Source organism: Bufo gargarizans, chromosome 11 (assembly GCF_014858855.1).
Source record: "Bufo gargarizans isolate SCDJY-AF-19 chromosome 11, ASM1485885v1, whole genome shotgun sequence".
In the NCBI taxonomy this organism is placed as follows: domain Eukaryota; kingdom Metazoa; phylum Chordata; class Amphibia; order Anura; family Bufonidae; genus Bufo; species Bufo gargarizans.
The window spans coordinates 42,534,076-42,554,236 of record NC_058090.1 but is presented as its reverse complement, the minus strand read 5'-3'; the positions used below and the strand labels follow the sequence as shown (position 1 = coordinate 42,554,236).

Genomic DNA, 20,161 nt, shown 5'->3' with positions numbered 1-20,161 from the left:
TGTTCTGGTATCATACAGCTGAACTTCTACATACATTTCTCCCATGAGTATGATAGATGTTGGCATTGTGAAATCACAGGCAGGATCCTTGTCTTAATCTTCTGGCCTTGCTGGTTGATCATACCATACTGGGGGATGCTAAAATCTGTGATTGTACCGTCTTAGGCCTCATTCACACAACCGTTGTTCGGGTCCACATCCGAGCCGCATTTTTTGCGGCTCAGGTGCGGACCCATTCAATCCGTTCTATGGCCCCGCAAAAAAAAATATAGCATGTCCTATTCTTGTCCGTTTTGCGGACAAGAATAGGCATTTCTACAATGGGCGGCTTCCATTTTTTGCAGATCGTGTGCATGAGGCCTTAGATGTGACTATCTGCTTAGATACAGTTCACAGTTTGCATGCCCGGATGCTTCTCTATTTGCTTATGGCTGCAAAGTGTTTTATTGCCTTCCATTGAATGCAAATATCTCCACGGGTCCCACTCTGATTTTGTGATAGAATTAGGGGGTTTGTAACATGGAGTATCAGACATCTAGCCTTATAATATTGTTAATCAATTCTATTCTCTCTGGTACTCATAGGATCTTTACTGGAGCATTTTGCCTTAATATTTGCACTGATGTCTTTTTTGGTGTTGCCTGGCAGTAAAGGATTTGAACACCTAAAAGGGGCTTTTTTTTATCATTGCATTTTACTCATTTTGGGTTAAAAAAAAATAATAAATCCTGTTGGATTTTATTATAAGTTATCAACAGTTTCTGTACTACAGCTTTCACTTTAATAGCAGCTTTGGAGAATCTGACGGCTCCAGGTGCAGCCCTTACCTCAAATCCTGACAGGTCATAAACACCCTTTTAAGGCTAATTTCACACTGACGTTTTGGTTTCCGTTTGCGAGATCCGTTCAGGGCTCACAAGCGGTCCAAAATGGATCAGTTTTGCCCTAATGCATTCTAAATGGAAAAGGATCCGCTCAGAATGCATCAGTTTGGCTCCGTCCCACCTCCATTCCGCTCTGGAGGCGGACACCAAAATGCTGCTTGCAGCTTTTTGGTGTCCGCCTGACGATGCGGAGGCAAACGGATCCGTCCTGGCACACAATGTAAGTCAATAGGGACGGATCCGTTTTCACTGACACAATAGAAAACTGATCCGTCCCCCATTGACTTTCAATGGTGTTCAAGACGGATCCGTTACAAACGGATCCGTTCTGAACGGATGCATGCGGTTGTATTATCTGAACGGAAGCGTTTGTGCATATCCATGACGGATCCGCACCAAACGCGAGTGTGAAAGTAGCCTAAGCCATATTCTTATCAGAATTGAGCTAAGTGTTTACGAGCTGTAAGGAGTTCAGATACGGGCTGCACATGGAGCGGTCATTGTAGCTGATGTAAAACAGCAAGACAGTCTGCATATACACTAAAAGTGAAGGCTGTAGAACAGAAACTATTGTAATCAAATGTCTGACACTCCACTTATTGATGTGCTTTGGTGCTCCGTGATGGGGAGATATCCCAATGTTATAAGATAGGAAATTCACGGCACTCAAAATATAGGAAAATGCAAAATGATATCTTTATTGAAGCCACCATTAGTTTTCTATACATAAGGCTAAAGTTTCGGTCCCTCCCGGACCTTGTTCACGGCCTATAAAAAACATGATATACATTTACAAGAAATGCCAATACTCAGAATATAATCATGGAGAGAAGAAAAAAGACAAAAAATGAATAAAAATAATAGTAAAGATAATATAGAGACATGAGCACATATCAGACGTATAGTGGGTGGATCGTTACATAATTAAATGAGTGTATGCACACAGTAGCGTAATAATGTATTGGAAAAGGAGTTAAGGGAAGGCAAAAGGGAGGTAAAAAAAAAAACTGAGTTAGAAGTGGGGGAAAAAGCAAAACAAGAGGGGAACAAACAAAAGAGGCTCTACACTCAAATAGCATATGGTATCTAATGCACGTCCAATTGTAATTATAACATATGGGGCATATCCAGAAAGTAGATATAAATTGCAAAATAATGTGCTGGCTCTATAGATAACATAGAATGCTATTCCCATATATAGAAATAGAGCGACATAAAATCCTCAAGCACATTTAGGGCAAACACATGTTCAATTCCTAAAGTATAGGTACCTGGCACCAGTACATACATACCTGTGGTTTGTGATGATCATTGAGTGAGGTGGCGTGGTGAGAGACATACCGCTCATGCCCGGGCTAAATACAGAACAGAAACCATTGACATTTTTAAAGGGATTCTGTCAGCTAGCTTTAGCCTATAGAGCTTAGGACACAGAGCGCTGTAATCTAGCGCATGCGCAGTTCATTCCCTGAGGCTGATGCCAGCACAGGGAAGGAACACTATGCCGGCACTGACATGCGGTGTACTCACACATGCGCGGGATTACGGCTCTCTAACTGTGTGACGTCGGGGGAGCAAGGAGGAGATTCGGAGGATGCGTGGCGGTGCTGGGCTCCTTCACAGTGGACGTGGCTGGACTCCTGAAACATTGGTAACAGCCCCTTGGGCTCCTTACTAGCCTCATTTGCATATATATATATATATATATATATATATAAATATTTGGCTGAATAAAAGCACTCAGAGCTATGGGAAATGTATATTGTGGACGTGCTAGTGGCGATCTAGCAGCGCATGTCTTCCGCTCTATAGGCTAAACCTAGCTGACAGAATCCCTTTAAAAAAGACCAATTAAAAAAGTATGTTTAGTGCAAAAATGCAATGAAAAAATAATTACTTCCAAAAGTGTTCATAGCCTTTAAACCTTTCTCCCACTTTTCCTTTTCTTCTGCTCCTTTTTTCCTCTTTAATTGTATTTGTAGTGTTCCGTTTCCGTAATTGGATTCTACTCTTGCATATATGTAATCAATATTGATATGTTTCTGGAATTTAGTTTCGTATTTTCTATTTCTGATGAGCGACCAAGTTGTACCATTTGTCATTCCTTCTAGCAAGTATGACATTTTGCTTGTTGCAATTTTTTTCTTGGATATAGAAAATTTTTTAAAAAATGGGTGCCTTACAAATAAAGGGGTTTTTCCAAGTAAGTTTCTAATATCACACAACCATATGTCTTTTTCAGTGTTTTGCAGGCTGTTTTTAACAGATCAGTTTTTCAGTTTTTTGTTTCGGTAGTGTTTCCGGTTCCGTTTTTCCTTATGGCATATACAGTAATTGCATAGAAAAAATTGGGCTGGGCATAACGGAACGGATACAGAAGACATACGGAGTACATTCTGTATGTTTTCCGTTTTTTTTGCGGACCCATTGACTTGAATTGAACATGATTTGCGGGCAGTACATTCCTTTTTTTTTGCGGAACCATTGAAGTCAATGGTTCCGTATACGGAACACAAAAAAAGTTAATGTGAACGATCCCTAAGTCAATATCAGCTCGGCGGGGGTCCTAAACCCCACACCCCTGCCGATCAGTTGATTCAGAAGGCTGTGATGCTCTGGTGAGCGCTGCAGCTTACCATGCACAGGGATGTCCATTGGTTAGTGCCTGTGCTTGGTCCTACCGTTCAGGCCCATTCACTTAAATGGAATTGAACTGTGGCCAGACAATATGATCGATGATCGTGACATCACTAACCTAGGAAGAGGCCACAACCTCTTCAAATTGGCAGGGTCCAACTTGATGACCTATCCTGAGGAGAATGAGTATGGACTGGTCCCAGTTTGTGTGGCAGTACTCAACATGATTTTTGACTCTTCTAAAGGGGTTGTCCTATAATTTTATTTAAAGAGGACCTTTCATCGGTCCAAACATTGTGAACTAAGTATCATGACATATACAGCGGCGCCCGGGGATCTCACTGCACTTACTATTATCCCTGGGCGCCGCTCCGTTCTCCAGTTATGTCCTCCAGTATGTTCGGGGACTTGGTTATAGTAGGCGGAGACTTAGGGGACTTGGTTATAGTAGGCAGAGTCTGCCCTTGTTCTGCTGGGCGTCTCCTCCTCCTAGGCTGTAGCACTGGCCAATCGCAGCGCAGAGCTCACAGCCTGGAAGGTTTTTTTCTCCCAGGCTGTGTGTGAGCTCTGCGCTGCGATTGGCCAGCGCTACAGCCTAGGAGGAGGAGACGCCCAGCAGAACAAGGGCAGACTCCGCCTACTATAACCAAGTCCCCAAACATACCGGAGGACATAACGGGAGAACGGAGCGGCACCCAGGGATAATAGTAAGTGCAGTGAGATCCCTGTGCGGCGCTGTATATGTCAGGATACTTAGTTCACAATGTTTGGACCGATGAAAGGTCCTCTTTAATATTTGGCATTTATCATGTAGAGAAAGTTAATAAAAGGCAGTTACTAATGTATTGTGATTGTCTATATTTCACTATATTTCACTTTGCTGGCTGGATTAATTTTTCCATCACATCATACACTGCTCGTTTCCATGGTTACAGACCACCCTGCAATCCAGCAACGGTGGTCGTGCTTGCACAATATAGGAAAAAGCCCTAGCCCATGTGAGCTCCCGTGGCCCTGACCACCAGAGAGGCTGACACTTTCTCCTATAGTGTGCAAGCATGACCACCACTGATGGATTGCAGGGTGGACTGTAACCATTGAAACAAACAGTGTATAATGTGATGGAAAAATTTATCCAGCCAGCAAAGGAAGCAATATGGACAATCACAATGCATTAGTAAGTGCCTTGTATTAACGCTCTACACTTTAAAGGGTAGCTGTCCTTTCATAAAAGGTTTCCTCATACTTTTAGTGATTGTATGGGGTCTCCACCCCCAACCATAGCAGTCAAAACCTTAAAATAATCAGGGGTTTTATAAAATGACAGTGTTAAGTGGGAATTACTAAATTATGAAAGTAATGTAGGTGAGCAGAGAAAATGTCTTCAAGGGGTAATTCCTGTTAAGTTATCCCCATCCACAGGATAGAGGATACTATTGATAAAATATCATAATTTACATTTATTTAACAGGCACACGTACCAATCAGACAATTCTTTAGTGATCAGCAATGTCGGTGTTGAAGATGCTGGTACTTACATATGTATGGTTTCAAATGGAAATCGCAGAGAGACACATAGAGTGCAGCTTCAAGTGGGAGGTAGGTGTTACAACATGTAATACTACTACTTCTAATACAATGTAAACATTTAAAGGGTTATTCCTGTCTTGAGATGGGAATAACCACAGTAAGCACCAGGCAGAGATAGGGCGAGTTACGGAAATGGCCAGCAAAGAGCATAGCACAGCAAGATAGGCTGTTTCCATAGCTTCCATTCACTGCTTATTAAAACTGTGGAGTGCGTGCAGCTTGGATGTTTCCGTACTTCTGCCTACCCTTGACCGGCGTTTACTGTGGTTATTTCCATCTCTGCAATTAAAAAGGCCAAAATGGCAACAATACCCCTTTTTAATAAAATTATTATTTTGCATTTTGCACAGATAAAGGAATAAGCTGCGGCGCGCTGATATTCATTCCTACTGTAAACACATACACACTTTGGGGGAGATTTATCAAAAGTGGTGTAAATGAAAACTGGCTTGTATGTGTGAAGAGATGGTTAGAAGGATGGCGGTCGGCTGCTAATGGAGGACCATTTTAAACCATTGGTGGGCCCAGTGCAAAGTTTCAAGAGCGGGCACCCCCAAACATTGTCCATTTTCTTCTAATTTGTCTTCACAGTCACTTAAGCATTATAAAAACAATTCTGTTTTTGGACAATTTTCAGACATGTTGATGGGAAATGTTTCCTTTTCGTCTCTCTACATAGATTTCTTCCAGCCAGGACTTCTCTGTTGCTGTTCAGACATCTTTGTCTCCTTGCATTTACAGTAGCCTCCCCACCTTGAATAGTGCTACACAGACTGTGGCACAAAATAATAGTAAAAGATGGATAGTGTCACAAAAAATAAAAAGGCCAAACAAAGAGTGCCCTAGATATTCATAGTGCCTACATGATGCTCCACGCAGGAAAGCTCCCAAACTACACGCCAATTGTGTTCACAGCCTTTTGGCCTCCATCTAGCCTGTATACAGAATGGAGCAATCACTATATGTACAAATGGGTACACTACACCATTTCAGTACTTTGCCAGAGTTAGTCTGTTAGATCGGCGCACTTATGCAAAAAGGCGAATTCCACACCGGTACACCCACAGACCCCAAAACAAATAAAAAAAAAAACTACAGGCCCCAGACCAGACTCTCCTAAATAAATAAAAGATTTAGAATACGCACCTCAGATGGGATCTAAACAAATACAACCCCCTTCCAGACTAGACCCCGGTGTACACACCCCACACTCTTATATAGCAGCTCACACTTTCCTCCTATATGGAGCTCTGTAGCTCGTTCTCTGACTTTAGGACCTGCACAGATCTGGTCAGTTGACCATACAGGTCCTTCAACAGACCTACAGAGGAGTGGGAGGATCACTGCTGGTGTTTCTTCTTCTCCCTCTTCTGCTGTAATGCCTGTGGCTCGCCTTTTTCTGGTTTCTATAATATATGTCAGGCAGAAGAGTGGGTTGTGATAATAATATTGTCCTGTATACAAGAGAATGGTGTGACCGGGAGCTGATGGCTATAGTCAGGCTGGCCGCTGCACCGGTGTATCATTTGCTGTATGGTTAGTGGCTCTAGATGTAGTGCCATAGTAACTGAATTATGTGTTGGTAGGGCCAGGTTTTGTTTGCTGACTTGAGCCATATATCTTACTCTTTGACTTCACCTTCATAGGTGTGAAGACAAGTGAACATCACAGAACACATGGCAGTGGTCACAGACTTGGCTTTCATGAAGATATGAGAACAGACTCTCTTCCTGCTCAGACATCAAGAGAGCGCTCACAGAGCAGTCATAATATACACTCGGGGAGGAGAGATTCTAAAAAGTAAGCAACTTTGAAATAGTTTTGGTTGAAAATATCTCACTGACTTAGGGCTGCAGCTTCTATACATACCTATGTGTCTCTATGGTTACAGACTACAAGCAGGGTGTAGTCTGAGCCTGCAATCATACTTCCTTCCATGTCACCTCTACTTCTGGCTAATTTACAATAGCAAACATTGCGGGGTGGGTGGAAGGCAGTTTGACTATAGGATCACCCAGTTTTGTCTGTAACCATGGAAGCACATTGGAGCAATGCGAAAAAAATTAAAATAAATAAACTGCCAAGCAAAACATACTATTTAATTCTATATGGTGTGCTAAAATATGAATATAATCATAATAGTAAAAATGTGTTATGATCTATTCAGGCCGATTTTAACGGGACCTGTGGAGGCAGAAGCAAATCTCGGCCATCGAACAAGGCTTTCCTGTTATCTTGAAATATCTCCCAGCACTACAGTTGAATGGCAAAAAGATGGGATGCCATTGCCTTCCCCTAGGTATGAAAGTTTAGCAGACTGGTGCTCCAAATGCTGGGATTGTTTATAGGGGTTGTAAACAAAAAAATAAAATACATCAAAGTGCTTTGCTAGATGCTAATAGGGCTAAAAGCTGTCCTCACCTCACAGATCTCCCACCAGTCCTCCAACGCTCTACTGGTCCAGCTATGCTGTTTCGACACAAGGGTAGTGACGGCTGCAGCCAATCACCGGCCGCTGCAGCAGCCATCACATGTTCTTGTGTCAGAACATAATCACTGGAACATGAAGCAAAGAGCGGCAGGAAACCAGACTGCGTCAGTACAGGAGTGGAAGGGGATCCATGAGGCGAGTACTTATTATTATACACCATTACTGGCATTTGTAAATATAACGCCTTTATACGTTTCCCGTTTGGTACACTTATTCTAATGCAGTAGGACATTTTTTTTTTTATTTCCTCAAGAGTTCAAGGCTGTGTTCACAAGTAGCAGCTTTAACACTTTTTTTTCCATTGTGGTGTTATGCCATTGAAAATGCAAAAAACTAAATTATTTTGTATGTTTGCATTGTTTTCATGCATTAAAAAAATGGATACCGTTATTTTTGGTAATTTAAAACCACATAGGAGTGAAACTGCATCTAATTTTTAAGAAATGTATGCAAATTTACAGTGTGTAAAATATGCATTTTGACACGAGTGTGACTTTCTGCTGCCATATGTAAGCATATCCTAATGCAGGCTTTGTATGTAATACAATGTATTCACAAAGTTACCCTGCGTTCACATCTGCACTGTAAAATGTAGCAGGCTGTTCCAGCAGAGAAGCATCCTTCACCGTATCTGACACAGCTCGATAGGGATCCAGCAGTTCACAACCCTATGGACTACAATGGGATCCGAAGGGGATCTGGCCACTTTCAAGCATACATGCTGGCTTTCAACTGGACAAAAATTCTGTATAGCAGACTTTTTGTCTGGCCAGGATGCAGTCTGATCCCATTGTAGTCAATGGGAATCCAGCGGGTCACAGCATTATCTGGCTATGCCAAATATAGTAAACTATGGCAGGCTTTTCCTCTGCTAGAACGGCCTGCTGGATTTCACAGCACAGATGTAATTGTAGTGATAGTTACATGTATTATTTGTTATATATCTATATGTAAACTATAATCAAAAAATAAATAAAAAATGTTGATCCCACAATAAACAAGCAGTTGTGATTACAGCAATGTACCTTGCCAAATTTTCTGCAGATACAGAAAGCATGCAGATGGTTCTCTTGTCATAAGTCGTGTTAGCTCAGAAGATGAGGGACTCTACACATGTGCGACAACAAATGGATCCCGGAGGGAATTCAAACAAATACAACTTAAAGTCAAAGGTTAGCTAAAATATCACCGACTGCTAGAGCACAGAGTAATGAGCTTCGTTACTTGGACAAGGCCTAATTTTGCATCTTCATTGCAGCCACAAGTCTGGGTCTGACTGCATGTCCAATAGCAGATCTGTCGGGCCAGGATTTGTGGGTGCAGTACAGACACTGGCCTCCTTTACACTGTCATTACTGTGATCTTAAATTAGAGATGAATGAATCATTTTGCCCGGTGAGCAGATCTGCTTGGAGAAATGCTTAGTTTATTATTCTAAGTTATACAAAAGTGACTCTCAAACCCAAGAGTCTATCAAGTCTTTTTGCTGCCTGAGGCAAATATTGAAACTGCACCCCTGACCCTCAAACATTTTGCAGGGAATAAAATCCATGGTCAGATTCTGGCAAGTGTGGGTTTAGATTTTGCTGTGTTTTTTTTTTTTTTTTTTTTTTTGAGTCTCATTCTCTGCCAAAAACTCTGTGATCCTAACCTTGGTATTGAAGGGGTTAATAGTAACATTTCTGGTGTTTTATGGACATGAATTGTTTAATGTGTACCTTTCTGAGTGAAGAACCTGTTGCCAGAAATTTACTCATACATTGTGCACTTGTATATACACACCCCATATTTGCTTACTGTAGAATATTTACATTAGGGACCATCCGAGAAGCCATGTGATAAGAATCAGTTACTTACCGTATATATATGTCTGTCCATTTACATAAAAGGATCTGAATTGTTTTATAATTGCATGTAATTTAAACATTTTGTATAGCCACTGAGCTATTCAATAAAATGCATCTGTATAGTGACACTTATTTTCTTATTTCTTTGACCTGCTCACTGAGAAGGCCGCACATGCTTAGTTTCAGCCTTCAGCTGCCCCCTGAGCTGTGATAGGGAGAGCTGAGACACGCCCCCTGAGCTGTGATAGGGAGAGCTGAGACACGCCCCCTGAGCTGTGATCGGGAGAGCTGAGGCACGCCCCCTGAGCTGTGATAGGGAGAGCTGAGACACGCCCCCTGAGCTGTGATAGGGAGAGCTGAGACACGCCCCCTGAGCTGTGATAGGGAGAGCATGGACACACCTCCTGAGCTGCAGACAAACAGACACTCCCCTTGAGCTGTCAGCTTGATATAAATCTAGCAGAGCAATGAATGGGGAGATCTCTGGATCCATGTGAGGTACAGGGCTGGTTCTAGCTTTGTTAGGAAGAGGTTGTCATTTTTTACATTAGTCATGGGATAACCCCTTTAAGCCATGCCCTGCAAAACCACCAATCTAATGTACTTGAATCACAAGCAGTGCATATGACTCCTTTTCTAACACCCCAAAATGAAAACTGACCACAGACCAAACCCCAAAACTTCAGGTGAGACTCAAACGCATAGGGCACTCACTTTTCTTACAATCTCTTCCCCCGAGGATATGCAATAACCCCTAAAGGTACAAATGTGTGCATTAGTTACTTACTAGTGTATGGTCTGTAGCTGACATGTCTACCGCCTGGGGCAGAATGATCAGAAAAACTGGAGACAAATAGCTAATTTAGTTAGACATAGTCTGACTACCATTCTGCCTGAACCCTTGGTGCCTCTGACCCCATGGATCAGCTGTTAACCACACAGATTAGTCTAGGAGGCAGCAGCCAGGTTGCTCCCCTGCAGTACAGTCTAGATCCCTGTACAAGGGTTGAAGGGTGAATAACAGGTGACTGCTAGGATTATGCTCTTAGGATTCTGCTGGTTAACACCGTGGTCCTACACCCACTGTCTTAGGCCAATTTATTCATATTTTTTTCTTCTTCAAACTTAGATTCTTTATTAGTCTCTTATTTACATGTGAATAAAAAATAAAAAAATAAAAATAATCTCTCTTCACAGGTGAATTGAAGATCACTGAACCTCCCAGTAGTGTTTCGGTGGCTGAAGGGGATGACGCTTCACTACGCTGTGTGGTGATAGGTGACAATGTCAACGTTAAGTGGTCAAGGTAACCATTACCAATTTTACTGAATTATACAATTATGCTTTCTGTGTTTTCACAATTTGTCCAGGCTCACACACACAGCCATATTACGGATCTGTGTTGTGTGGATCCATATATCCATCCATCCGACCACACACCCACCAACCCTCCGACCCATCCGTATTCTGCTATTGGCTCAAACCATTTGTCTGTATACCGCCCATTTTATACGACGGTGCGTTTTTTTTTTTACTCGCTAAATATGTAAGAAGGGGAGGAAGAGTACCAGCTTATATTATACGACTATGGTAGAATTTTCTTCTATAAGAATTGCTTACATAGACCCCATATTGCGGTAGCAGCATGAAACTAAAAACATTATTCCTCCAGGATCTAGGTATAAACTTATGGCTAAGCAAAAAGAACAACTGACTGGCAGATTCTGCAATAGAGCCTCTGTGTGCATGAACTCCCAAATCTATTAGTGTTTGAGAACCATTCATTACTTAAAGAGATTGGCCTATTGTTTAAATCATATTTTTATGTTAAACTTTTTTTTTATTGTATATAATCATGCAATTTTCACACTCATCACTAGGCCTAAAATATGTTAAGTGTTTCTGTCTCGAGAGCAGCTACATGGGCCTCAGCAACATTGACTTACATGAGAGAGTCTTCTAGGCGTGCTCTGCAACGTGTGCCGAGGTCAGGAGGGAGCCGATAAGCTGTGATATCACCTGTCTCATCTATACAGCAGTGTATTGTAATTCTGCCTATAATGATAATAGCTACTGAACAGTTACCTTTACAGAACAGGAAATCATAATAAATTATACGGCCTAGTGGCCAGTGTGAAAATTGCATGATACACACTTCCTCTATATACAGACTGTAGTCCGTTTAGAATATAGTGACTGTATAAATGATGAATATATACAGAAATCTACATTATTTTAAAAATACTCATCTGTTGAAAAGTTGTTTATCTGGTGAACAGGTAGTCTGTTTTTAATAATGTGTATTACTATACCCATTTCATTGGGAATTTAAAGTGGCTGTCCACAATCATTATTTCAGACAAGTTCCCCAAATTGCCAAAAATAAAAATAAAAAGTTGTGTTACACTCCCCTCTTTATCAAGTGCGGTTTTCTGTGGCAGTGCAGCGGTGATGGGTCAGTACACCACATGTAACTGCAGCAGCCAATCAATTTACCTCGGGGGACAGTCATTGGCTGCAGCAGTCACAAATGCTGTACACCAAGCATAACATTTTAATTTTTTTATTTTAGGCAATTGGGACTTGTCCGGGATAATTAAAAGAAGTCTGTAGCCTTATTTCCACTTATTTTCTTATTTCACTTCTAGCAGCGTTCTGTTGTACTCCAGTGCAGCATTCTAAGCTTACCTCGATTAGCTTGTGTGGCAGTGACTTGCAGCAATAAACCATCTTTATTTAACATACAAACTAGGCCCCGGGCTGGGGGATTCTCCAGCCTGCATGTGCCCAAGCCCACATCTCCTCCCCTCTCCCTGCAATGTTATTCATCCCCCTCTATGAATTGCTGTCCGGCACCTGCGCATTTCAAACATCCTTGTGGGCATCGGTTTTACAGCTTGTAATGCACATGCGCAGTCAAGCACCACACCACAGGCCTGCTCTAGAAGAATACGATTGGCTGATGTCCACAGTTACTCCTCTTCTTCCGGTTGGTCTGTGGCGCTCTGCTTGACGGTGCATGTGCATTATGAGCTGTGAAGCCGATGTCCGCAGCGATAATTTTGTAATGCGTAGGAGCTGGACAGCATATCACGGAGTGGGAAGGAGCCATGTACGTTTAGGATGGAGAACGCCCCCCCGAGGCCTTGTTTGCGGCAATAATCAGTCTTTATTTGATTTGCAAATAACTGACAAACGCTGATAAAGGCAGAATACTGTTGGAGTACAGCACAACACTGCCAAAAGCTTAATAAGTGAAAATAAGGTGACGGACTACCCTTAAAGGGAACCTGTCACCGGGATTTTGTGTATAGAGCTGAGGACATGGGTTGCTAGATGGCCGCTAGCACATCCGCAATACCCAGTCCCCATAGCTCTGTGTGCTTTAATTGTGTAAAAAACCAGATTTGATACATATGCAAATTAACCTGAGATGAGTCCAGCACCGCCCCACATCCTCAGAATCTCTTCCTTGCTCCCTGACGTCAGAAAGCTAGAGCGCCGTAATCTCGCGATGCGTGAGCTACCGCATGCACAGTTCCTTCCCTGAGGCTGATCCCAGCACAGGGAAGGAACACTATGAGGACACTGCACATTCGCTAGCTCGTGCATCGTGAGATTACAGCGCTCTAGCTTTCTGACGTCAGGGAGCAAGGAGGAGATTCTGAGGATGCGGGGCGGTGCTGGGCTCCTTCATGCTGGACTCATCTCAGGTTAATTTGCATATGTATCAAATCGTTTTTTTTACACAAATAAAAGCACACAGAGCTATGGGGACTGGGTATTGTGGATGAGCTAGCGGCCATCTAGCAACCCATGTCCTCAGCTCTATTCCCAAAATCCAGGTGACAGGTTCCCTTTAGAAACCAAGACAATCCAACCTCAGAATGGATATTGGATTTTTGTACTGCAAATCTAAAAGCTGATTATAATTGCGGACTTATTTTCCCTGTAGAAATGGTGTTCCAGTGCAATCAGATGGCCGCCATACCTATGTATCACACGATGGCAGCCTGGTTATAAGGAACACCAAAACAGCAGATGAGGGAGCCTACACATGTAATGCATACAGTGGCACCCACTCCATCAGCGCTAGCGCAGAAGTCAGAGTAAGCAAGCAAAAAGCAGCAGGTGAGTATGTCTTATTAAAATATGCATTTTGCTAATTTGACACACATTGAGGGACATATATGCCACAATAGTGGCACCATATTTGTGACTTTTTGAGCTTCTCGCCACTTTGGAAAAGGGGACAGGGCTTCCGCACGGACAGCCATATTTACTATAACTTTCGCTAGAAACTGATGTACGTTATAGATGAAGTGTAGGCCAGCCCCTGGCTGGCATAGACTTCAAGTGTAACTGTCATTCTTTTATTTATTTGTGTAATGTATAGGGGCATTGATGCTGACCATTTTTGTAATATACTTTAATTACTGAAATAGTACATTTATATTAGAAAAATATCACTAAAAAGTGGCCCATTTTGAGCCTTAGCAACGCTCCTCTCTTCTGTTTACATAACACGGTCAGTGTTGAGCAAGTCTCCACAGCTATGTAAACAGAAGACAGAGGAGCGTTGCTAAGGCTCAAAATAGGGTACTTTGAGCTATTTTTATCATAGAAAAGTACGATTTCAGTAATTAAAGTATATTACACAAATAAAAAAATGAATGACACTTAGGCCCCTTTCACACGGGCGAGTATTCCGCGCGGATGCAATGCGTGAGTTGAACGCATTGCACCCGCACTGAATCCCGACCCATTCATTTCTATGGGGCTGTTCACATGAAAAGTGATTTTCACGCATCACTTGTGCGTTGCGTGAAAATTGCAGCATGCTCCTCTTTGTGCGTTTTTCACGTAACGCAGACCCCATAGAAATGAATGGGGTTGCGTCAAAATCGCAAACATCCACAAGCAAGTGCGGATGCGGTGCGATTTTCACGCACGGTTGCTAGGAGACTATCGGGATGGAGACCCGATCATTATTATTTTCCCTTATAACATGGTTATAAGGGAAAATAATAGCATTCTGAAAACAGAATGCATAGTAAAATAGCGCTGGAGGGGTTAAATATTTTTTTTTAACTCACCTTAGTCCACTAGCTTGCATAGCCGGCATCTCCTTCTGTCTTCATCTTAGCTCTGTGTAGCAACAGGACTTGTGGTGACGTCACTCCAGTCATCACATGATCCATCACATGATCTTTTACCATGGTGATGGATCATGTGATGACCGGAGTGACGTCACCACAGGTCCTGTTGCTACACAGAGCTAAGATGAAGACAGAAACAGATGCCGGCTACGCGAGCAAGTGGACTAGGGTGAGTTAAGTTATTATTTTTTTTAACCCCTCCAGCGCTATTTTACTATGCATTCTGTATTCAGAATGCTATTATTTTCCCTTATAACCATGTTATATGGGAAAATAATACAATCTACAGAACACCGATCCCAAGCCCAAACCTCTGTGAAGAAGTTCGGGTTTGGGTACGAAACATGCGCGATTTTTCTCACGCGAGTGCAAAACGCATTACAATGTTTTGCACTCGCGCGGAAAAATCACGTGTGTTCCCGCAACGCCCGTCTGAAAGAGGCCTTACACTTTGTTTCTGGAGCATGGCAGTGCAGAGATGCATCCGCCTCTTAATAAATTCCAGTGCAGGGTGATCAAGACTGGCATATGGGTTTTCCAGTCTTGATAAATGTCCCTCAATGGTCTTATTTTCAGCAAAAATAATAATGATGATAATAATTTGTCCAATGAAAAGCTATACAATTTTATAGTATATTTGCTGTATCTATTCTTCATAGTTTAAAGGTACTCTTATTAATGCAAAACGGCAGAGATACAACACATGTCCCTGATTTCAATCAATGGAGAAATGTAAAAATGTATTTTGAGTGTCGGGAGCACTGCTCCTAGTGCTTCAGGCTCAGTGTATGAACCCCTCTGCTCCGAGAGTGACGGCTGTAGTTTTCAACCAGGAGACCCCTACAGGTGTGATTCACTGTAGAGGGGTGTTGGAGCAGCTCCATTTAGCCATTTCCCAGTAAACTTTCGGATGGGGTCATATGCACCACTGTAACCAATAACTGGCCTCAGCAGTGACGTATCTGAGCTTTTGACCCTGCAGTGATGTGCAGCTTGCCTGTGACCCTGTCCATAATGCTGGGGCTAGTTAGTGTCCAAAAAGCTGAACAATTACTTTAAAGGGGTCTTGAAAACAGTATTATTTTGTAACAAAGCTGCTGACCAAAATAACCAAAAATAATATTTAAACGCTTATCTGAGACAAAGAGAGATGACAAAGCAGAAAACAGTATAAAATAAAACCTGCCTGCACACGGGTGCAGGATTACCAATAGACCATCCGCACAGATTTCCATGTGGTTTTCTGTGTGTTTCTGACAAAAAAAAATGCATGTTAATTAGCGTTTTTGTTGTAGGTTTTATGCGGTTTTGCTGCAAATCTCACCCTTGCATTGCACAAAAAAATTGCACAAACAATAGACTGGTTTCAAAATCCACACGGCAGGTCAAATTCTGTCCAGAAGAAAGAAAGCAGTGTACATGAGACTTATCTACTCTACTCTACTGCATTTTTTCTGGCACAATAATCCACTCTGGTCCTATAGCTATGATGTCCTGTTCATCATTCACCTTACCACTGCTGCCAATCAATGGTCATGTACTGTTATAGGGATTGTGCGTGTTCAGAGCTGAACCGGGACATATCCCCATTTTTACCCAGGCAGCCCCCCTATTATGAGCATTTCATGCTCCAATGCTCTCCTTTTCTCCGGTAATTTGCCGGCACCGATGGGCAGGCTTTAGCGCTGTACTAGCCTGTAACACAGCTAAGGCAGCGCTAAAGCACACCCATCAGATCCGGTGACATCACCGGCAACACTGCTAGGCGGAAGCCTCCACCCAGCAGTGTGAAAATACAAACACAGAAGCCCTTGCCCTACGCGCCGATGCTCATGTCACAGGGGCCAGAGGGGTAAAGATGGGCGATATGTCGGGGTTCAGAGCGGAAACTGTACTGGTGCTGAAGCTGCAGGAGATTTAAAAAGGCAAGTAAAGTGGGGCTGGGGTTTCCTTTTAGATATCGCTGTTCAGTGCCGTTTTCCCCAAAAGTCTTGGAAACCCCCTTCAAAGGGGTATTCCCATGTCAGACCTTAATGGGCATATTTCTAGCATATGTCAGATAGATAGATGCAGATACCACCTCCAGAACCTTGATATTATTGGCATATTCTAGTGTTGTTACGCCATCAATGTCTGTGATGGGAACACCCTTTTAAGGTATTAATTTATTACATTTCAAGTCACTAAGGAAAATGTAAGATGTGTAACAAAGAAACAACAGATCTGCTAGCTTAACCAATTTTTTCTCTCCTTCTCCTCAGATCCTAATAATGAATGCATTGACCACCCTGAACTGGCCAACTGTGACCTCATTGTTTATGCCCAGCTTTGTGCCAATGAGTACTACGGCAGCTTCTGCTGTGCCAGCTGCTCTAGACACCGCTCAGAACACAGCCAAAGACACCAGGGCTAAAAGACCTTTCTGAAACACATCCGAGCTAAAACGGCAAACAATTTGGAGCAACCTTCTTAGCCTCAATGCCCTTGGATGTGTGAATTACAATGGGATATAAAATAATCCTGGAGGTTGCTCTAAAGAAGCATCACTTAAAAGACACATAACCCCAAAATCTGCTGTCATGTTATATATCCCTCCTACAAGAATGAAACTTTTTAAACTATTGAGATTTATATATATACACAATGTGTCTGATTGTCTTATAAGATACAGCATGTAAAAATGTGTTAGTTCATAAATCGCTGTGGTTAAGCTGAGTTGTAACACCTTATGGGACGGTGAGTTTTGGGACATGATTCTTTGTGTAGTATATTGGGACACTTTGTAAAATAGATATAGAAACTATGCAATCTCTGAACTAATAAGAACTTTTCATTAGTGACAGGGAGTATGGTACAATAAGACTAGATGAAGACTTGCGTCATACGATGCCTAGCAAACGTCTGCTGTGTGAACAACAGAAGTCAGTAGAAAGTTACACCACCATTGGCTGCGTGCCTCACAACATTCATACGGCTCTGTTCACATTGGTGTTAGTATGTTGAACTATTTTCCTTGATGGAATCCTGACTTATTCCATTAGAAGTCAATGGGATCTGTGTCTGTTAGTATAGTACCCACATCCAAAACATCCCCCGGCAGCGATATAGCGCACCCATCTGTGCCAGTGATGTCACCAGGCTCACTGCTAGGCGGAAGTCTCTGCCTAGCATAGTGATGTGAAGCCCGGGACATCACCGGCAGTGAACAGACCTTGTGCTGCACGGGGGACCATCAGAGCAAGGAAATGTTTAGATGCTCCACTCATATGTAATCAGGGAATAAAGAAAAGCTTATATCCAGGTTCAGCCCTGAAACCGGAGAACCCATTTAATTATCCTCAATCCACAGGATAACTAACTGATTTGTAGGGGTCTTACCACTGGGACACCCGATTATAAAAAAAAAATGGGGGCCCCATTTTCTGGTTCTCACGGAGCGACAGGTCATGTTCCTGCCGCTCCATTCATTATGGGACTGTTGGAGATGGAGTACAGTGCACATCTCTTGGCGGTCCGAAAGAGGATAGAGAAGCAGGAGGATGCTTGACCTGCTGGTCCATCAGGACAGGGGAACGGGACCCACATTCTTGGAATCAGTGGGGGTCCCTGTGGTCAGATCACCACCAATCATTTACTTATCTCCTATTCTGTGGACAGGGCCTTTTCAAACCCTTTAAAGGTCTAATTCAGACAAGTCTTTTCTGTCCTTGTCTAGAAATGTGCATGCTGCAAGATGCTCTACAGTTTTCTGTCCAGGACTCATTCAAGTGAATGGGTCTGGAAAAAAAAAACGGACACCAACATACATCCGTGATCTGCAGGCTGTAATGGAAACGACTGTCTGAATCCAGCCTAAAGTGAATCACCTTTTAGGTCCAGAAGTTTGTGTGGATTCATTTCTTAATATATCATTATAGTGACCGGAGCTGAAGTTTACAGTTTTCCCTGCACATCCCCCATATTCACTGCATAGCATGAGCATGGATTTAAAATGGCAGCAGGCACCCCTAGGAAAAGTTTATTGCATACTTTACTATTGAAGGTATTCTTGGATATTCACAAATAAACTGAGTAGAGAGCAGGGGCGTTTAAAAAAATAAAATAAAAATGTAAACACCTTTGAAGAGGACCTCTCTTCTCACATGTCTGTTTCAGTAACTACTTGCATTCCCTATGAAATAAGAGTTCTGAAGCGCATATTTTATCATATGTTGTGCCATTCCTCTATTACTCCTTCAGAAAGTTTTTGCATTAATTGCTAGTAGTCTGCAATAAAGGTCCATCTGGGTGTTAGCAGGGGGACTCCAGAATTATTACATGGGGAATGCAAGAGGTGACAGGCCCTCCTTATAGGGAATCGGTCACCTCCAAGCCCTAATATGTACAATAATACATGTATAGAACACCTTCTGCTGACTCCAGATCAGTAATCTGTATGTCCTCGTCCCCATTTGCCCGCTGTTCGTCCACAAACCAGCCATGGAATGCATCGAGAGGACTCCTGTGCATGCGCACATAGTGGAGAGGACTCCTGTGCATGCGCACATAGTGGAGAGGACGCCAGGAGAAGTCTTTTCTATGCATTTCATGGCCAGGTGACAGGCACATAACAAGGAAATGGAGGTATCGTCATACAAATGACTGATCTGGAGACAGTGGAAGGTGGTCTATACATGTATTACTGTACTTAAAGGGGTTGTCTTGCTTTAGTAAATGGCATTTATCACGTAGACAAAGTTGAGACAAGGCTATGCTTGCACAATATAGGAAAAAGCACTTTTTCCTATAGCATGCAAGCACGGCCACCGCTGATAGATTGCAGGGTGGTCGAAACCCATGGAAACAAGCAGCGTATAATGTGATGGAAAACTGAATCCAGCCAGCAAAGGAGGGAATATGGACAATTACAATACATTAGTAAGTGCCTTGTATTAACTTTCTCTACATGATAAATGCCATTTGCTGACGTAAGACAACCCCTTTAATAGAAGTTGCTGGAGGTGACAGACTCCTTTTAAAGGGATTCTGTCACCTCTTTTTACCCTATAGAGATGCCCAGCCCCCCCCCCCCCCCGTGAAGGAGCCCAGCACCGCCTGCGTCCTCCGAATCTCCTCCTTGCTCACAGTTAGATTGCCGTAATCTTGCGATGCGAGAGCTCGCACATGCGCAGTGACGGCATAGTGTTTCTTCCCTGTGCTGGCATCGGCATCAGCCTCAGGGAAGGAACTGCGCAGCGAGAGATTGCGGCGATCTAACTGTGAGCAAGGAGGAGATTCGGAGGATGCAGGCGGTGCTGGGCTCCTTCACGGGGAGGGGGGGGAGGGTGTATGGGCTCAAAGAAGGTTACAGATCTATAAAATGATTCTTTAAACACAAAAGCACACAGAGCTATGGGACAGGTATATTGCGGACATGCTAGCGGCGATCTAGCCGTGCATGGCCGCATCTCTATAAGCTAAAACGAGGTGACAGAATCCCTTTAACCTCAATGTGTAAACCCTGTGCTCCCTCTAGTGGTCGCTGTAGGCAACCACACTAGTTAAACACTGTCT

The 20,161-nt window shown here is 42.8% G+C and overlaps 1 protein-coding gene across 4 annotated transcripts in view; it reads left to right on the top strand.

Moving 5' to 3' along the window:
- The window catches only part of PAPLN (papilin, proteoglycan like sulfated glycoprotein), a 95,331-nt gene extending 76,949 nt beyond the window's left edge, over positions 1 to 18,382 (top strand). For all 4 annotated transcript variants that reach the window (XM_044271965.1, XM_044271966.1, XM_044271963.1 and 1 more), the window contains 7 exons: positions 4,993 to 5,120; positions 6,758 to 6,911; positions 7,279 to 7,410; positions 8,647 to 8,774; positions 10,647 to 10,755; positions 13,405 to 13,580; positions 16,870 to 18,382. In XM_044271965.1, coding sequence (XP_044127900.1) covers positions 4,993 to 5,120; positions 6,758 to 6,911; positions 7,279 to 7,410; positions 8,647 to 8,774; positions 10,647 to 10,755; positions 13,405 to 13,580; positions 16,870 to 17,021 — 979 coding nt within the window. In that variant the 3' untranslated portion in view covers positions 17,022 to 18,382. The remainder of the gene's footprint in view (positions 1 to 4,992; positions 5,121 to 6,757; positions 6,912 to 7,278; positions 7,411 to 8,646; positions 8,775 to 10,646; positions 10,756 to 13,404; positions 13,581 to 16,869) is intronic.
- The last annotated feature ends 1,779 nt before the right edge of the window (positions 18,383 to 20,161 follow it).